The 18,706-nt window shown below is 50.1% G+C and overlaps 1 protein-coding gene across 1 annotated transcript; it reads left to right on the top strand.

Moving 5' to 3' along the window:
• Positions 1-15,289: 15,289 nt before the first annotated feature.
• Ankrd66 (ankyrin repeat domain 66) lies at positions 15,290-17,707 on the top strand. Its single transcript, XM_048347542.1, has 3 exons — positions 15,290-15,510; positions 16,506-16,734; positions 17,533-17,707. The coding sequence occupies exons 1-3, from the start codon at positions 15,306-15,308 to the stop codon at positions 17,705-17,707; spliced, it is 609 nt and encodes a 202-aa protein (XP_048203499.1). The 5' UTR covers positions 15,290-15,305.
• Positions 17,708-18,706: the final 999 nt, after the last annotated feature.

Genomic DNA, 18,706 nt, shown 5'->3' with positions numbered 1-18,706 from the left:
AAGCCCGCGCCACACTTTCTCCACAGCCAGCCAGGGAGTCTTCGCTGTGCCTGGCTGCTCCACGGCACCCAAAGACCAGACACGCTGCGCACCTTGGCAAGCAGAGGCTCCCCTGCTTGGGCCGAGTCAGGCCGCCGCCCCCCCCCCCCCCCGGGGAGCCTAGCAGGCCGCTCCCTCCTTGCCCTGACGCATCGCATCCTGTACTGGCTGCCAGTCAGGCCTCGGTCACCGGTACCTCAGTGCGCTCAGGATTTCTTCACCAACTCGTGTGTGGTCTCTTCCGGGGCAGGTTTGCTGTGATCTGCCCTTTTAGTCACATTTCCCAGCCAAGGTCCCGGCAGATAGCAGGTGCTAGGAAGTATTTCTTGAATGAGGATCAAGGGTTCTGCCTTCTCTACAGTTTGGGCTGCCAGGAAGCCCAGACACACATCTCCAGATGGTCTCAAACCAAGTACTGACCTGGCACTACTCCCTGCTGGGCTGGGGTGAACGGCTGAGGCTTTAGGACTGAGGTCGTCTTACCTCCTCAGAGCCTCCGGAACTTTCCATCCAGCCCCGGAGTGGAGAGGAGCGTCTACTCCCAAGGACCACGGCAGCTCAGAGGGTTGTGAGACCACTTCGGGGTTTGGGAGAGGTAGGAAATGCATGAGCCTGCGGCTATCCTTTCTCACGATGACGCCGTGTACAGCAAAGGGGGGACGAGGCAGTAGTTTGGCTCTGAAACATTATTCTCTGACTGGGGGCAACTGCAGTCAGCCTTTTCTTGGCGAATCTCACAGCGAAGCAGGCAGTTTGGGGACAAGAACTCTCACTGAGATTAAAACTACTGGGGATTTTTAAAATAGGATGAATTATTGATGTTTTGGAATTCTTTTTTTTGGTCAGTATTACACTTTTCAAAACTTCGATCAGATGGTCTTAGATCAGCAAGAAGACTCAATGACGCATGTGGCTGGAATGTCAGCAAAGCTGCTGGTTGACATATTGCAGAGATCTGAGGGAAGATTGGGATGGTGTCCTAGTGTCTCAACTTGTCCTTTGTGGTTTTATTTTCCCTCACAAGTAGGAACTCTTTGTGCAAAGCAAAGAAGTACGGTGCCTTCAACTCAGCTCTCTGGAATCCAAAAATGTGGTTAATGCTTTAACAAACTAAGAGAAGGTGATACAAAATAAAATAGTCATTTATTGAGTAGCTACTATGTGTCTGTCAATCAATGTCATGGGTTACCGCATCTTCCGTACCAAGAAGTATCTGATACGAATGGCAGGCTTTTACAGCCAGGATCAACACAGCCTTTTGAAGCATATATTTTTAAGCAAAATCAGCATAGTACGGTCTTGTTTTTATTGTAAATACAGAATTTATACGAATCGGAAAACTTATAAATGAATATAACCCCAGAATGTTCACAGTGATTCTATTTAAGGTTCTCAAAGACTGGTACTTCATTTTTAACATTTAGCATGTCCTTCTCTCTCTTCTTAGTTATGACAACAAAAAAAAAATAAGGTCTCTAGATTATCACCGAGAGTCTCTTGGTGAATAAAATTGTACTCGGTTGAAAACTCACCAGGCACATGTAGGGCAAACAGGCACGGGCAAGAGTATAAACCAAATCTCAGAGACAGAGCAAAGTCGGGACTAGAGAGCACTAGAGGGTGCAAAAAAATAATCTTCTGGGAATTAAGAGAGAGAGAGCGACAACCCTCCCGCGGAGCAGATAGGCTGATGTGACATCGCACAGAGGACTTGGCTGGGTGATCCTTTTCCTTTGTAGGTTTAAAAGAGCGGTGTGAATTCTTCCTCAGTGTGTTCACCTAATTTCCCAGTGCCTTAAGCGGGGGCTCTTCCCAGGTTTCCTCCCCGCCCGCAGTGCTCCTCTCCTCTCCTAGGGGGCGTCCTTCTCTCCACAGTGCTGTTGCCCTGCAGCCGGGGCGCAGAGGCTAGAGGCATGAGCCCACCCAGAGCCCTCTCCAGGAGTGGTAACCGGGGCACCGCTGCCCTCCGCCACAGACACACCGGGGGAGGGGAACAGGGCGGCAGGGGCTCTAAAACAACAGGGCACCTTCACTCAAGAGACTGCGTTAGGACAGCTGCGTCTGAAACCCCTGGAGGTGAGTTCTTCCACGTGTTTGCCTCTGGGGTTCTCCACCTGCAGGGCCCTGAGGCTAAGGGTCAAAGGCTGGAGCAGCTACACCCTTGGTTAAAGAGGAAGACATATTGATTTCCTCTTGAAATAGACTGCAGGGAGGCAGACACCCGGACAGCAAAGGGAAGAGTGTTTTGGTGGTGGGATCATTCGTTAATACCGCCTCACCCACCGGGAGAAGGTTCGGGGCTGCTCTGGGACCCCGCAGAGAGGCGGAGGAAAGCACAGCTCGCACCGGAGCTTGGAACCCGGGGCCCCGTCTTTGTCTAGGAGAAGTGATTCATTCCAAATCGCCAGCAGCAACCGAATAAAACATCCTACTCAATCCTCGCGAATGCCGCGATGGGAGAAAAGATCACCTCTATTCCACGAGCCGTCTTTCATCCCTACGTGTAAAGATCAGAACTCACCTCGCATCCTCTCAAGTTCGTAAGACCCCGGGGACTTCTGCTAAGTCACTTAGGCCTGCTACTTGGGCGACATTTGTCATACTGTTGTGTAATTATTTCACAACCTCAGGGGGGGATAAAGGGCCATCAAAAGAAAACTAAGAAGCAGTTTCCTCTTATGGAAATGCCTTATTAACAGTCATTTACATGTACAAGTCCTTATGAGCCATTAGTAAAGGAAAATGCATTTTTTTCAATTTTTTACTAGCTTTACGTAGTTGTACAATTGAGGAGCTGTATATCAAAGCAGCTTATGACTACAGTGCATCTTGGTGAGTATATGTTCTCCCCTCCTTTGATCCGCCCCTTTCTCTACTTTTCTTAGCTTGGTGGTATATACAATCAATTCTCAACTGCATTTTCCCTTCCTTCCTTCCTTCCTTCCTTCCTTCCTTCCTTCCTTCCTTCCTTCCTTCCTTCCTCTACCTCTCACCCCACCCCCCACAATCTCGTGTGTACCTCTTTTCTGGTGCTTATTATTGGGTTTTAACCTCATCTTTCTTTTTAAAAAAATCATCCTATTTGAGCTTTCCATCGAGTCTATTATTCTCCAGTCCCATCTGTGACTATTTGCACACCACACGAAGTGGTTCTACTTAAGTGCAAGGGAACTGTGTCTGTGCCCAGCCTGGGATGGTGCAGGGCAAACGCTATCTAGAAAGTTCTCAGCAGCGTGCGGCCACTTCACGCGGGTTCCATCCTCCAGGTTCTACCCCATGCATACGGCGGCCGATGGCCGTGCTCCCGTGACCTGCAGTGTTGTCACCTAGTACCGGCATTGCTCTTTCCTTCCCAGTGCACCGTTTGTATCACCAGTCTTGGCCTTTGGGTCCACCACAGATCTAACCACAGAGAAAGCTGTCACGTGACTAACGGGTGGGGAGCAGAGGGGGCGAAGGGCTGGTTCTCACTCGGGGCTGAGGGCCACGCCGTGTCAGGAGATTTCTCCTCACCACACCATTTGAACATTATACACCCCTCACATTTGGAACTTCCTGCTTAATAGTCACTGGCTACGGGGTGAACAGAGGAGCTTCGCCCATGGGCTGGGGTGGAGGGATGCCACTACCACGTGCCACGGAGGGAGAGGGGTTGTGGGAAGACCTGGTAACAGCACCCTCAAACCTCCCGATACATCAGCGCGCACCGTCCGATGAGGTTGGAGTGCTGGCGCCTGCCACCCACGGAGCTGCTGGGCTGCCCATCTCTTTGGGGAGTTTCCGTCTTAATTTTTGGTAGTTTCCGTGATTTCTGGAAGGAAGGGGCTGGTGACCAGTACTAATCTTGGGTGCAATTTTTTCCTTTTTTTCTGACCAGCAGTAAACCAACGTTTGCTCTGAAATGTCATTTAGCTACTCATACTTTCTGGGAGCACCAAAAAAACAAAAAAAAAAATCAAAGGTCAGACCTAGCAGATGTTGCATGCAAACTGGTAGCAAGTGATGACAACAACTCAGATAATGAAGAATTTTGTAATGGAAAGCCCTGCTATGTTTTACTTTATTATTATTATTATACAGTTAAAACAATCAGCACATAGTAAGACTAGAAACCTTTGGCTTTTTAACTTTTTTTCACTATTTTCTTTGCCATTGCTTATTGTGCCACCACTGGTTTCGTAATATAAACACTATACATGGAAAAAATTAGATGCCAATTTTTATTACCATAGTTTATGCTCATCATGGGGCTTTCACGTGTTTAGAATTATTTTGGTTAACAAAAGGACTAGATGGTGTATAACTGCAGCCTTGAATTTTAAGGGATTCTCTAATGTATAGACTATCTTTTTATCTGAAGTAATAAATAACCTGTGATCTGGAAAATGCCTAAAAAATAAAGGAAGGAAGAAAGAGAGGGGGGAGGGAGGGAGAGAGGGAAGGAAAGAGCAAGAGAGGGAAAGGGTGGAAGGGAGGGAAGGAGGGAGGGAGGGAGGGAGGGAAGGAGGATGAACTCTCTCGGACCTTACTGGTTCACTTGTCCAATGGCTCATGGACAAACCAAGAAGAAAGAATAGGTACAGAGGAAAGCTAACGACGGTGGGGCCTTTAGCAGTAACACTAGTTGGCTCTGTGCCTGGCATCGTTATAAGCATGTTATAAGACACAAACGATGTATCCCCATCGAGAGAGGAAGCAAACCCCGTGACCCAGATCACTGGGAAGAAGCTCAGTGAGGATGTGGACCAATTAGATTCTCCATCTTGGCTCTATAGATATGGATGTTCTGAGCTGAGAAGTCACGTTCCTGGGCCCACCCCATGCATCGTAAGATTCCGCGCAGTACCTCAGCACCCACCCCCAGAAGGCCATAGTAGTCCTCCCCAACCCCAAGTTGTGGAGCACCGGATAATTGACAACAAATACTTGTCAAATACCCTCTGGGGGAAGAAAAGTCACCTTCAGCTGAAAGCCTGTACACATGGATGAATTCTTCTATAAAAGCCCATGAACAATGTATCTGGAAAAGAAATCCCCAAAGAAGTCAGAAGAATAATGGACCAGCCTCATGCCAAAGAAACACAGCACCTCAGAGGCTGAGAGGCCGCCCTATCGCTGTGCACTGCACCCATTAGGCCACATCTTGTTTAACTTGGGGGCTTTATGGGTTGAATCGATGAACGTTCACACAGAAAGAAGGTCCCAGCAAGGACTAAAATCAGGAGGGTGCGAGAAACAAGTCACATGGAGAACTGATGAAGCAACGAGGAAAACCCAAATGGTCCATGGCAGATGGAATTCTGTACCACAAGCATCAGATACCACTTACATAGACCCAGATGGTAAAATTCCACGTGTAGGAGCATTCCCACCGGTATCACGCTCTGCTTGAGTAGAGAGACAAACCACCTATCTGAGGCCTACCAGCAGAGAAGCCACCGTAGGGACTGGATGAGGTAGAACTGGACTAGCCAGCCCTAGCCTGAGGCTAAAAACCCAAAGTCTACCAGCTTCTAGATAACTTTTTTGTTTGTGTGCTGCTTATTGTGGTAGTAAGGATTAAAAGTCAGCACCCCATGCTGGCAATTTAGATGAGTCAAGCAGACTTCTGCAGTGGAATAAGGATGGACGGCTAAGATCCTGACAAACTCCAAGAGGGTGGGAGGGAACTGCCTTGTTTCTTAAGCTGGAAAAACACGCTTTTATGTGATAACCATTGAATTTTAGGAGTATCAACCAGTTCAATAGTCAAAACATTAAATGAATCAAACAAAATAAATATATGGCCCCCAAGCTCTGTAACTTGTCCCTGAAAGATGTCCCAACCAATCCCCAGAGGCCTGTCGGTGAAAGGTCAATATGACAAAACGGAAGTCATAAAGACCCTACGATTACGGTGATATGCTTTTCAGGAATCTGAATCCCCAGACTGGCCGGCTGAAGCTCAAATTCTGGCCTAGCAATCGATCCATAGCTAATAGCATCTAGCAAGAGACCAAAGAGGGGGTGTTTCATTGCACACAATGTACGTAAGGAAGGGCCTCTTCTAAAGGAACTCATCTTGTTCTTGTAAAAAAAATGTCAAAATCAGCCAAGCAGTAGTGGCTCACGCCTGTCATCCTATCTATTCGGGAGGCTGAGATCCGAGGATTGTGGTTCCAAGGCAGCCCGGGGCAGGAAAGACTGTGAGGCTCTTATCTCCACGAAGCTACAACACACAAAGGGGAAGCGAAGCTGTGATTCAAGTGCTAGAGTGCTAGCCTTGAGCACAAACGCTCAGGGACGGCACCCAGGCCCAGAGTTCTACGCCCCCCCCCCCCACCTTTGCAAAAAAAAAAAAAAAAGTCAAAAGGAATCAGGAAAGAGAAGTGAGGTGGCCTCACCCCCACTCCAGTTGATAAACAACCTCAAACTCTTCCCTGATTCTGAAAGGCTTAGCAGTGGGTGAGGGAGGTTCCGGAGGCTTTGTTGGGAGAGGAGGGAAGCCTCCTTATGGGAGACTGTCCTACTCAAAGCCGCACTTCAGCCTCCCCCGGGAAATCACTGCCACGTAGCAACGGCCCTGATCTGCGGGTCACCGGACACACAGACGGCTGTACAGTCACAGCGAGAGCCACGGCCGATCTATTCAAGAAAAACAACAAAAAAAGAAGTCGCACATTTCCCCATCCATGCCCAGTTTCAACTCTGGTTTTGCACTTTACGTGCGCATAGTTAACTTCCTTCATGACGCCGGCCGCTGTCACCCCTGCAATGCCACCGCCTTCCGACTCCCGCTGAACGCAGGCGGCGCGCTTGCTCGCTTTGTTGATGTCCTGAGTCGGCGAGACAGCTCCACCGAGAGCATCTGTGCTGGCCCCAAGGTCAGGGCAAGGGCAAGCCTCAGCGGCAGGCGGGAAGAGGCTAATTTGGTGACCCGTCTTGCCTCTTTCTGCAGGGCCTGGGTGAGGAAAAGTACTAGGCCAATGCCACACTGCCCCCCATCCCAGAGTTCGGGGCTCCGTTGAGCCTCTGGGATTGCACAGGCTTCCAAGGACTTGTTATCCAGCTCCACCCCAGGTACCAGGCTCCCAGCTCACAATCCTCATTGGGGTCAAAGGTAAATTGCAACCAGATTACTGTGGCGACCTGTCCCTCCCAAGGTGACACAGACTGGTGCTATGAGAGTCATGCCTCTCCTGCCTTCCTGCCGCCTCGCCAGTGACCCCCCAGGAAGTGCCGGCTGAAGGAAAACTCCAAAACAAACAGCCACAACTCCTACTGGAGCTTCCAGGAGACAGTGAAGCCCACAGTACTCTATGTTCTGGCTTTGCTTGGCTTCCCCCCCAGTCTAAGCCTCCAGTTTGAGTCTAGAGAGAATCACTGTGATCGTCGCTGGCCGGCTGGCAGCGTGGGTTTTTTTTTGTAAATAATTCAGTTGCAGGAGTAGCTTGTGACTCCCCGGGAGGGAGGGAAGCGTGTCCGCGCTTGCTGGGGCTCAGATAAGCAAACAGCTTCCTTCCCTGCAGGTCCAGAGCCCAACCATCGCGGAGCCTGGCTCTTCTGGGTGTCACTCAGCCTTGCAGCTCCCTAATGCTCCAGGGCTTGGGGGTCCCCGCTAGCCCGCCCCACGGGGCTGATGCGCTCCCTCCCGGGCATCCCGGGCTTCTCCTCACCCCCCCCCACCCCGGGGCCCTGCTCACCCGCGCGTGGAGGCCTCTCAGACACCGGGTCCCAGCGCCCAAGGCCACGGAGTGGAGCTGTCACCCCTGCCAGTGGCGGTGGTCACTGAGCCCGGCAGGGGCTCCCAGGGCTGAGCACCTCGGGGCAGCCTCATGGCCCTGCCTCCCGTCCCCCGGGGAGGAGGGGCAGGGAGGAGCCTGGGGCCAGGACCCGCCTCCGCGGGCAGTGTCCCTGCGTTCCTCCTCCTCCCTGCTGGGGTTGGAAGGGGATTGGATGGGCCAGGTACAGAGATCGGCCAGCTGCCCTGAACAGAGCTCGCACCCAGCTTTGAAAGACAGCAAGCCTCAGGGAGAGCAGACCTCACGTGGACATGCTCAGGTAGACAAACTCAGGTACCAGCAGGACTGAGAGGCCACGCGGAGGCCCGTGATTCAAGGCCTTCGGGGAGGAAGTCAGGACAGAAGCAGAGCATTCTCCGCATGCAAAGCTTTCCTAAGGCCATGACATCTGCTCTCGGAGGCAGGGATCTCCAGCTCACCTGGAGCCGGGCGTCCGCAGCTCACCTCTGGAGAATTCCCCCCACCCAGCGAGAGACATAGGGATGGCTGTAGGAAGTGACTTCCACTCAGCCCCCTAATCACACTGTGACCCTGTCACCCGGACCTCGGAAGAGTGGCCCATCCATCCCCTGGTGCCCTGCTCTGACCCCTGACTCACTGACCTTGCATCCATCCAGTCTCACTGGGGTTGAATCCCGTCCTCTGGATTCACCAAATGCACTTGCTGGGAAACTGGAGGAGAAGAGGAGAGGAACACGCCAGACTTGATCATCCACAGGCTAGGACTATTTATTGAGGAACAGCGAGGGGGCACAGACCTCCCCGAGGGTTTGGAGGTTGTGCAACTGGATTTGGGGATGGGTCTATATAGGCCTTAACAAGGAAGCAGAAAGTAAAAATAGGCTATGGTCTCTGGGGAGCCCTGGGCAGTGTCCTGGCCAGTGTGTCAGGTTGGAATAATCTGCCTGGAGACGGGCGTGTGGTCCAGCTTGGCCGTATGCACCTGGTGTCTTGCTTGACCTGGGGGAATAAGGCAGGAAGCCGTCCTTCAGGGCTCGAGTCACAGTTCCAGTCTAGCAAGGCCTCTCAGGAGCTCTGCGCTTTGGTCCATTGTGCCTTGGTTGACCTTGAACACTGATTCAGGAGTTGGGTGGGCTGAGTTCCGGTTGGAGGACTGGCCTCAAGGCAAAAAGACTCATTGGATGATTGGTGCCCCAGCTGAAACGTGGGACTGGACAATGGGGAGGGGGGGGAACCCACGAATGGAGGGAGGAAGGGTCATTCGATTCAATGTACATTTTGTAAACATCGAGCTCCAGAACTTGAGGGTAGGGATGGAACGGGAGAAGTGGGGAAGAAGAAAGGGGTGATACTGACCAAGATCTACCCTACTCACTCATAACTTGACGTTGGGAGTTGAAACTCCTTTGTACAACTACGTAGTGGAAACAAACAAACACATTTGGTATCCAATAGTAATATCTTTAGGACAACCTAGCAATGAACAAAACTTCACAGAGGCCCAGTGCAGTGACTCACGCTCACCATCCTAACTACTCCGGAGGCATAAAGAAGAGGCTTGCAGTCCAGGCAATATTGTTTTAAATTTTCTAATAGAAAAAAATATTAAAAGCAAAACTGACTGAGAGCACGCCTAAAGTGGTGGAACTCCTGTTTAGCAACACGAAGCTCTGAGTTCACAACCCCAATACCACCAAAAGTCTTTTCAATTACATCCGCTCTGCCGAATGACCTTTTCCTGTATTTCCCTGTGACGCAAATTGTCACAGAATGCCAGTGTACCCGAGTGCCCAGCTGTGTTCTACCGACGAGACTTCCAAGGCTCTCCTTTGGCCTTACCACCAAATTTTACAAGAGACGGATGGACAGAAGCCAAAAGCACTGCCTACTTCCTCGTTACAGTTTTAGATGGGGTCCCACATTTATGCGAAGGCAGGCTTGACTCAGGCTCCTCCAGCTTCAGCTCCCAAGTGGGTGAGATGACAGGAAGACAGATGTACAACACCACACCCAGCTCTTGGTTGAGACTGGAGTCTCCCAAACGTCTCGCAGGGGGGTTACCCTCAAACCAGGATCCTCTCCCCCGGTGGCTGAGACTACAGGCAGGAACCGCCACACCTGGTCGATTTGTAGAACTTTGATTTCCACTGCACACACCTAGGACGGGTTTACATGTGTGCTCATAATATGATTATGCGTTTGCTACCCTATGTGAAAAGCAATGGTTGAGAGCTTTGTGTACAAGCAGAAGCGATGGCGTTGGCGTTAGCTTTATACCTGCTGGACGTGGCCACCTGGTCCAGATAGTCACAAAAATGTTGTTCTGTTTGCATGCTGTATACATGTCACGACAGAGAAAATGGTCTCTATTATTAATTCACTGTCGCATCCACATAAATGCGTAGGTCAGTATGCACTTGAGGGTTTTATTGCTTTTTTTTTTTCAGTGTTGAGGTTTGAAGTCAAGGTCTTGTGTTTGCTCAGCTTGCTTGCATGACCGGAGTCCTATCACCTGAGCACACCTCTAGCTCAATTTTTTTTTCTGGGTGTTTTGGAGATGGAGACTTGTGGACTTCTCTTCCCAGGCTGGATTCAAACACTGATCCTTTGGATCTCAGCCTTCTGAGTAGCTAGGATTACAGGTGAGATTATAGGTGAGAGCCACCGGTGCCTTCCTGAATTATTCATCATAACAATAAGGTCCTGTTATCACTTAATAGTATAATAATTTCTTACAAAGCCCATATACCCATCTCTACACTATCATTTTGTAAAACGAAGTAATATTTCTCCTTGAGGGTGAAAATGTGAGTTGTTTATATAATTTTTGAAATGGTACTCCAGTGATATTCTTGCAGTTGAATCTTCGCTCATGTTTGCGACATTTTCCTTTGTTCTAAGTACTTTCCGAGTGATACTATGTGCATTGTTGGGTCTTTTAAATGACATCTATGGGTGTCCTTTCAGCCAGAAGGCACTTTCTGGCCTTGTGGCAAACATACTTCTCCAAAAGCGATGACCTTGCAATCATACAACTTCCTTCTTTAAAGAATTGTCGGTGTTTTCCATGGTACCCTGAGAAAATAAAGTGTTTTCATGCTGACGTGGCTCTATGGTCCTCCGGCACCTGCCCTCCGCCACTTCTTCTACAGGCTTCCCATATCCAACTTGGTTCATATTCAAACATTCGCGACTTCATGTGCCGGCATCTTTTTTGGCTGTAACATGCTTACATTTTCAGTCCGGGTCCAATCCAGGAAGCATGAGCCACACTCAGACTGGTTTGTTTTGATGAATGCTTGCCAAAGGCGGGAACACACTTTAGGAAATGGAATAGGTACAGTGGAATACCTCTGTGAGCCCTCAGCACTCATGGGCTTGGAGGAGAAGGAGCAGGAAGCAATGGCCAGGTTTCGGCAAGGGTAACAATATGGAAAAGTCCGCCCCACGAGAACTCTGGCCTCCCCAGCAAACATGGCAGCCAGGTAGGAAGGAAACCAAAGGACCATTCCCACCCATCTCGTTCTTTACCTACCCTCCAGGCTCCCACTGGAAGTTATCTAGGTCCTCCCAGAAGGCAGAAGCAGTGGAGCTCAGGGCGGATATCCATGCAGGTCAGCCTCTGGGGTGGAGATAACAGGGAATGGATCGGATGAGTCAGATGGAAGGTGTCTGGACCACCCACAGGTGTTTCTATGTGTGTTTCTCTTAGCACACTTAACGAGATCCTGATTACCCTTAGTGTGTGGAATATCTCAAATACATCAATGCCTTTGCAAAGAGAGATGCAGTCTTTCTCACGTGTGTAATGAGATGCTCAAATATTTGTTGTGACTTTATTCCTCAAAGAGAATATCCTTTCAGGGAATGTGCTTCGGGGTATCCGTGTGGTACACAAGAAAGGTCAGGGAAATAAAGACTGTCTGAGCAAAGGTGACTGGGCAGAGTCAGTAGGTGAGGACCAGCTTTAGGCTGCAGTTCACCCAACAGAGGCAGAGAGAGACCCCTAACTAGCTATTTCTCTGCTCCTAGACGTTAGTAGCAAAACACCACCTTAGAGGAATTGTGGTCTACCTGGAAATCGTTCACTCTGTTGAACAAGACTTCATAAGCCTCCTGGGAGAACAGTTCATAGCTCTCTCTAGCGTGGCCCGAGCCGTCACAATGGAATCTTAGAATCAGCACAGCCCTCTCTCCAGCTAGTCCCAGAGATGGTCCAAGATGTCAGTCAACCATGGTCTTTGTGCCTCTGTACGTGGGCCTTGAAGAGCTCCCACAAAGTGAGTGGAGACGAGAGGGATCAAGTGTTCTAGAAACCTCAGCAGGGACCTGATTCAGGGAACTCTCTCTAGAATACCAGACTTCAAAGGGCTGAGGCGGACCAGCTCTCTCAGAGAGCTCAACAGGAAGTAGTGTGAACTGGTGACTGTTTAAAATGACTGGGTCTCAGTTTCCTTGTCTGCCAAATGGCTTTTATTTCACGGCTGGTGTTTGTGCTGATGAAATAATAACACGCTGAGAACAATGTCGGATGCCAGAAAGATATCCTCAACCAATTCTCCATTACCTTCCGGCCGCTCCTGTTCTCAGGCTACCTGTATTTTCTCTTTCATAAACATGGAGTTTAGAAAGCCATCTTTTCCCAAGCAGGAAGGCTTACCTTCCATGATATTTACATGTGACTTTGACTTGACCCCCTCAGAAGACAAGACAGTGGGGCAGGTAAGACCATCTTGATCTACCCAGTTACCAGCAGAGGACTTGAGTGCATGGCCCTCCATTTTCTTGTGTCTAAGGTAGGGGTAAGAATTGTACCTGCCCCACACAAGTAAACATGTCAACCCCTGTGGGTTTATCACTAGTATTATCTGTTCCGGGACACAACACTTGGACTAAAGAAGACAGGATTGCCCAAGAGTTTCCCTATGAAGCAGAGGGCAATCCCTCCCCCACTTCCCCAAACACACACCAGATACAGAAGAAGCTGAAGTTGATTGGCCAGCTCGGCTTGGGAAGGTGGGGTCAGTTTCCATGGCGAGAGCACAACACCACTCCAGGACATTAAGTCTGCTTGCAGGTGCAGAGCGCCATGGAAAAAGCTAGTAAGTAGTTTCATATTACCCCTCTCTTATTTACTATAGCAGGTATGGAAATGTCTATTAAACATTTAGTACTTATGTTTGTTAAAAACCTATGTTACTACTGTTTAAGCTGAGACACATTTGCAAGAAAAGACAAGAACTCATTTGTACTTACTCAAACAGGGAGTGATGCATGTAAAGTTCACTAAATGTAACAGTCAGCAGGCTAAGGCAGGAAGTTTGCAAGTTCAAGGCCAGGCTTGCCTACATTGCAAGTTCAAAGCTACCTTGAAATATATAAAGAAGCCGTGTCTCAAATTAAAAACTTAATCCAACACACACACACACACACACACACACACACACACACACACTCACAGCCCCCAAAAGTAAGCTAATGAATTATATCCATTTTGTTCAAAAACCCCAATGAAGTTATTTGTTTATTTTAAAATTTGTTCTATTAGCTCTAGGTGGTTGCATACAGGAGTTTCAATTGAACATGTCGGTTTGTGAGTGCATTGTATCTTGATCAGTGTTAGCCCTTGCGTCATTCGTCCATGTTAATTATTTTAAAGTATTCAGAGTTAACTTACTACAAGATTAAATTCATTTAAAGTGTATAATCCCATGGTTTTTTGGTATTTTAGGGCTGTGCAAATATTATCTACTACATTTTAATAGTAAGACATTTCATTCTCTGAGAAATAAATCCTGCACTTTCTCAGCAGTCGTTCTGATGTCTACCCTCATAATCCCCCTTGTGCCTCAATGCTTTGCCTTTGTGGGCTTGCCACATAAGTAGGAGGAAACAGGATGTGTTCTGGGACTGTTCTGCTCACATGCTGTTCATCCAGAAAGCCTGGGTCCACACCTTCGCTCCTTGCGATGGCCAGATAACATTCTTGGTCAAGGGTAGTCTGCATTTGTTTATCCATGACTCCGCGGACGGACATGTGGCATGTTTTCACTTTGTACCCATCATGAGTAATGCTCCTATAAACATTAGCCATATGCACGATGTTTTAAAGAGATACATATTTTCATTCTTTTGAATACATATTCTGTTAGAATCTTCACATTTCGCAATGTCAAAAAAACTTACTGCAGAGCTACAGAAATAAAGACTGCTGTGGTGCTCACACAAGAAGAGAGATATAGACCCACAGAATAGAATTGAGAACCTAGAAATGCGTCCTTACTCTTCGGCTGAATTGTTTAGACAGATGATAGATAGATGGTAGATAGACAGATGGGCAGACCGATAGATCGTAGATGGGTAGAGTGGTAGATAAATGTAGATAAATAGGTAGAGATGGGAAGAATAAGAAGAAATATAGATAGATGGATAGGTAGATTCAAAACCATAAGAGGAAAACACAGGACTCTTTGTGGGGTAGAAGTCCAATTTCATTCTCTTGCATGTGGATATCTATTTTCTGGGCATCATTTGCTGACATCAACTCCCCACTCCTGTCCTGCTGAATTGCTTACTGAAAACAGGAAGTGTAAGTCCTCCTATTTTCACTATTCATGACAACATTGGGCTGTTCTGGGTCCTAGAATTTTCCTATGGTGTTTTGGGGTGTTTTTCCCCTTAGAGTCAGTGTTTCAATTTCTCTGGAAATAATTTTACTGCCCAAGAACAACTTCTACTTGAATTACGACTCCCGCACGGGAAGTGGGGCCACTTCACTGGCACGAAGTCACGTGTGGAACTAACGGGGTTGGTTCAAGGGTAAATATGTTTAAAGAACTGCACAGAAGACAAGCAAAATGCCTGTCAGACCTGACTGCGAACATGGTTGCACCTTTCTGCAGGCTTAGTGGCACCTGCAGAGTAGAAACACTAGTGTTTTGTTTGCCATTTTATAATCCACCAAGTACTCCAGCATTAGGGGCTTTGTACTGAAGCAACATTTGAAAGCTCAGTGCGGTCTGGGCTGCCTTCTCTGTTACCCAACTTCATACACGCGGAACACCCCACCAAGAGCCATAATGAACCCACGTCCTGCACACACACAGACTCTGATCCACCTAGCGTACAGGTCAAGGCTACCTTATTTTTTCCCAAAAAGCCACCAATGACTCTTCCTAAGAACAACTGCTGTCTCTTGCAGGGCCCCACTCTTCCTCCCTGCCATCGAACCCTTGCTTTCTGTCCACAAAGCTACCGCACCCTGCAGTCTGGTGAATGAACTAGATGTGATAACTCAGGCAGGTCCCCAGCTCTCCCAGCCCCACTAAGTCCCAACCTGCAACGCAGCAAGAGCACCGAGTGGTTTGCATACAGAATGTGGGTGCATAGGCCAATCGGCTCCTATCCTTGCGACCTTACGTCACCGTCTCAGGGTTTGGGGCACCCTCTGTGTGAACTTACAAGGCAGGAGGTGAACGTCACAGACGCAGAAATCCAGGGCGCTCTGGCTAGGAAGGGGGGTGTATGGAATTTCCCGAGTGGCCACGTTCTTCCACAGACTCCATCCCGGAACTGACCAAGCTGTCCGACATGACAAAGCTCCACCAAGCCGTGGCAGCCGGGGACTGCAAAGCGGTGAGGAAGATCCTGAAGCAAGGCCTCTGTGACCCGAACTACAAGGACGGGGACTGGAATGACCGGACCCCGCTTCACTGGGCCGCCATCAAAGGTGGGCCACGCCCCAGACATGCTCTCCAAAGCCCCCGGGCCTCAGGTTCCTCCTTCTCTACAATGGGGCAGCAGGGCAACCCTGGGTCCTTGGGACAGGATGCAGTGAGAGGAAGAGTGCATAATGCCTTGCGTGTGTAATCGACTTTTAATAGTCATTGATCTCATCTGCCCTCATTGTGGAGAAAGAGAGGAACTCTGACTCTCTGGGACACCCCACCCCGGTCCTCTGACTCTCTGGGAACCCCTCCCCCCGCATGCTTGATAGGAGCTGAGCTGTAAGGGGAGGCCAGGGGCACACGCAGCCGATGGGCTGGCCAAGGGCCTTGGCGGTACAATGCCATGCACGAATGTTAACCGAGAGTCGGCTAGCCAGCGCTGCTCTGCAACTGTTCGCGTTCGCTTTCGCTCCTGGGGAGAGGATGGAGCGGATCGGCGGGGAGCGAGGAGACCAGCTGCTGAAAACCGAGTCGGGACATGGCTTATTTCTTCAGAAACCTTAGTACAAAGCACACGGTAGCGGCGCCCAAATGACCTTTACTGCCTTCGTCTGCTCTGCGCCGGCCATCGCGCTGTGTAGTTTCTACCTGTGATGTCACACGGGTATGTGGCCAGGTCCTTCATTCCCCGAGAGACAAGCCTTTGTTCCCGTGGGCGCTGTCAGGAGGCGAACCTCCTACCTGGCACGGGCACGGGGGCCGCAGGAGCAGGGTGAGCTAACCCAGGCTCTGTGGTTTCTAGGCTGCCTCTGGGCCAGAGCACTGGGCTCAGCGCTGTCCTGGAAGGACTACAGAACGAATGTGGACAGCTCAGGTCTCAGCCGGGTATAAGGTTCTTGGAGGGAAGGTAGGGCGCTACTCCCCAGTAAGAAGAAGGCAGAGGGGCGATGACAGCAGACTTCCTTCCTCCTCCGTGCTGGGCAGGCTTCCCCTGGGCTCAGGCCAGGGGGGACATGTGTCTCCTGACCTCATGCTGTGTCTTCTTGGTGCGCTGAAGGACAAATGGAGGTGCTGCGTCTCCTGATGGAGCACGGAGCCAGCCCCTGCCTGGTGACGGACGTGGGCTGGACGGCGGCGCACTTCGCGGCCGAGGCGGGCCACCTGCACGTCCTCAGAGCCCTGCACGCCGCCCGCGCGGCCCTCCACGCCCCGGACTTCTTCGGGGACACGCCCAAGAGGATTGCCCAGATCTACGGGCACGCAGCCTGCGTGGGCTTCCTGGAGACGTGAGTCCCACCTAATAATGATGATGATGATGATGATAATAATAATAATAATAATAATAAAGCAGAGAGGAAGCTGAGGGTCGAGTTCTTCTGCAGCAGTAACCCTATGCACACTGCTCGGCTATGGCTTGGAGATTAGCGTTCCCAGCCACGGAGGAACACGTTCGTGTTCTTTACTCTTAGGCGGGGCTGCCACCATTGAGTGGAAAGGCATCACGGGAAGGTTTAAGGTTCCTATTCCTCTGACCACCAGTGACTTCTATGGTTATCCTTGTGCTTCTGCACCTTGAAATTTTAAACAATGAGCACACATTGATTGCTATTCTAACTAGGAAAAAATTAGCCAGGCACCAGTGGCTCACGCCTGTCATCCCAGCTACTCAGGAGGCTGAGATCTGAGCATCACAAGTTCGAAGCCAGCCCAGGGGGCAGGAAGGTCTGCGGGGCTCTTATCTCCAATGAACTAATCAGAAACGGCCAGAAGTGGCGCTGTGGCTCAAGTGGCAGAGTGCTAGCCTTGAGCAAAAAGAAGCCAGGGACAGTGCTCAGGCCCTGAGTCCAAGCCCCGGGACTGGCAAAAACAAACAAACAAACAAAACAGACAAACAGAAATGAGCTGCTCCTTCTTCAGGGGATTCACCTGCCCCTTGGATCATCACCCTCCCCTCCCGCAGTGGATGGGTGATGGGCGGGTGGAGCAGGGCAGGAGTGGGGGCTGGCCAGGATGGGCTCCCCGGGACAGGCCGGGCCGGGCCTCCCTGGTGCTCGGCAACACCATCTCCCGTCTCTCCTTCCCAGGGCGGAGCTGGAGAGCCAGGCCCTCGGGCTGGGGCTGGAGCAGAGGGACCCGGACTGGGACGCCAAGAAAAGAGAGCTGGAGCTGTCCCTCCCTTCCCCGCCCCGCCAGGGCCAGGCCCGGAGGACCAGGAGGAAGCCGGGCCCCGCCGGGCCCAGTGCGCCCCACCGGGCCTGAGGGCCTGAGCGGAGGGAGCCTGCCCAAGACTGGAACCCGCCCGCCCCAGGACCCAGGGCTCGGCCTGGCGCCAGCTAGGGTGTCCAGGCCTGCAGTCCCGGGAGTGGCCGGCACAGTGCCAGCTGCCTGTGGCTTGCCCCCCCCCCCCGGGATTTGCTCCCTCCCCTCCCTCCCTCCATTCTCTCTTCCTGGCCTCTCTCTTTCTCTCTCCCCTCCCCTCTCTCTCCCTCCCTTCCCCCAGCACACTCACAGTTGCAGAAGGTCAGCAATCAAAGAGTTCTAAGGAGCCCTGAGTGGGGAAGGGGGGAGGAAAATAAAAGATAAAATCTAAAATGATACGAAACCCAGCGTCCTCAGTTCAATCCATGAAAACCAGATGTGTCGTTACAAACTGTTCCCCACCCCCCCCACTTTGTGCTTAGGGACACCCCACGTCTCAGTGGCATTCTGACCCCATTCTTGTCTACAGAGGAGCCAAAGTCTAGTCAACAAATCAGCTCAGTGAGAAGCAACCAGAAACCCCCGGCGTGAACGTGACTCGATTACCTCCCACACAGCTAATTAAAGATAACGAGAACGCGCGGAACTTGTGCTTAGCGGCCCACTTTTTCTTTTGATAGCGGATGAGTATTTCTTCACATTGGCATCTTACTAAATAATCAAACTGATTTGTCTGCAATGCCTCTCTTCCTCCATTTCCAATAGTTGTATGAATTGGTACAGACGGTATGTGTGACACTGTAAGTTAACTTTACATAAATTACCTTATGCAGTAATGTATTTCTACTGGTGTGTGTTAATTTTGCAAGGTGGGAGGTACTTATTGTGAATCTGTCCATATATGTATACATCATAGTCACCCCCTTTGTTACTCCTCATCTAGATCTCCTTTTACAGCCGTCAATTTTAGAAAATTTAAATACCGGTGTTTAAAATTTTTAAATCAGATATTTCCAACAAATATATAGTACTCAAATTGAGATTTACAATACACAGTGG

Source organism: Perognathus longimembris, chromosome 6 (genome assembly GCF_023159225.1).
Source record: "Perognathus longimembris pacificus isolate PPM17 chromosome 6, ASM2315922v1, whole genome shotgun sequence".
Lineage (NCBI taxonomy): Eukaryota > Metazoa > Chordata > Mammalia > Rodentia > Heteromyidae > Perognathus > Perognathus longimembris.
The sequence above is the reverse complement of the archived record's forward strand: the minus strand, read 5'-3'. Positions and strand labels throughout refer to the sequence as shown.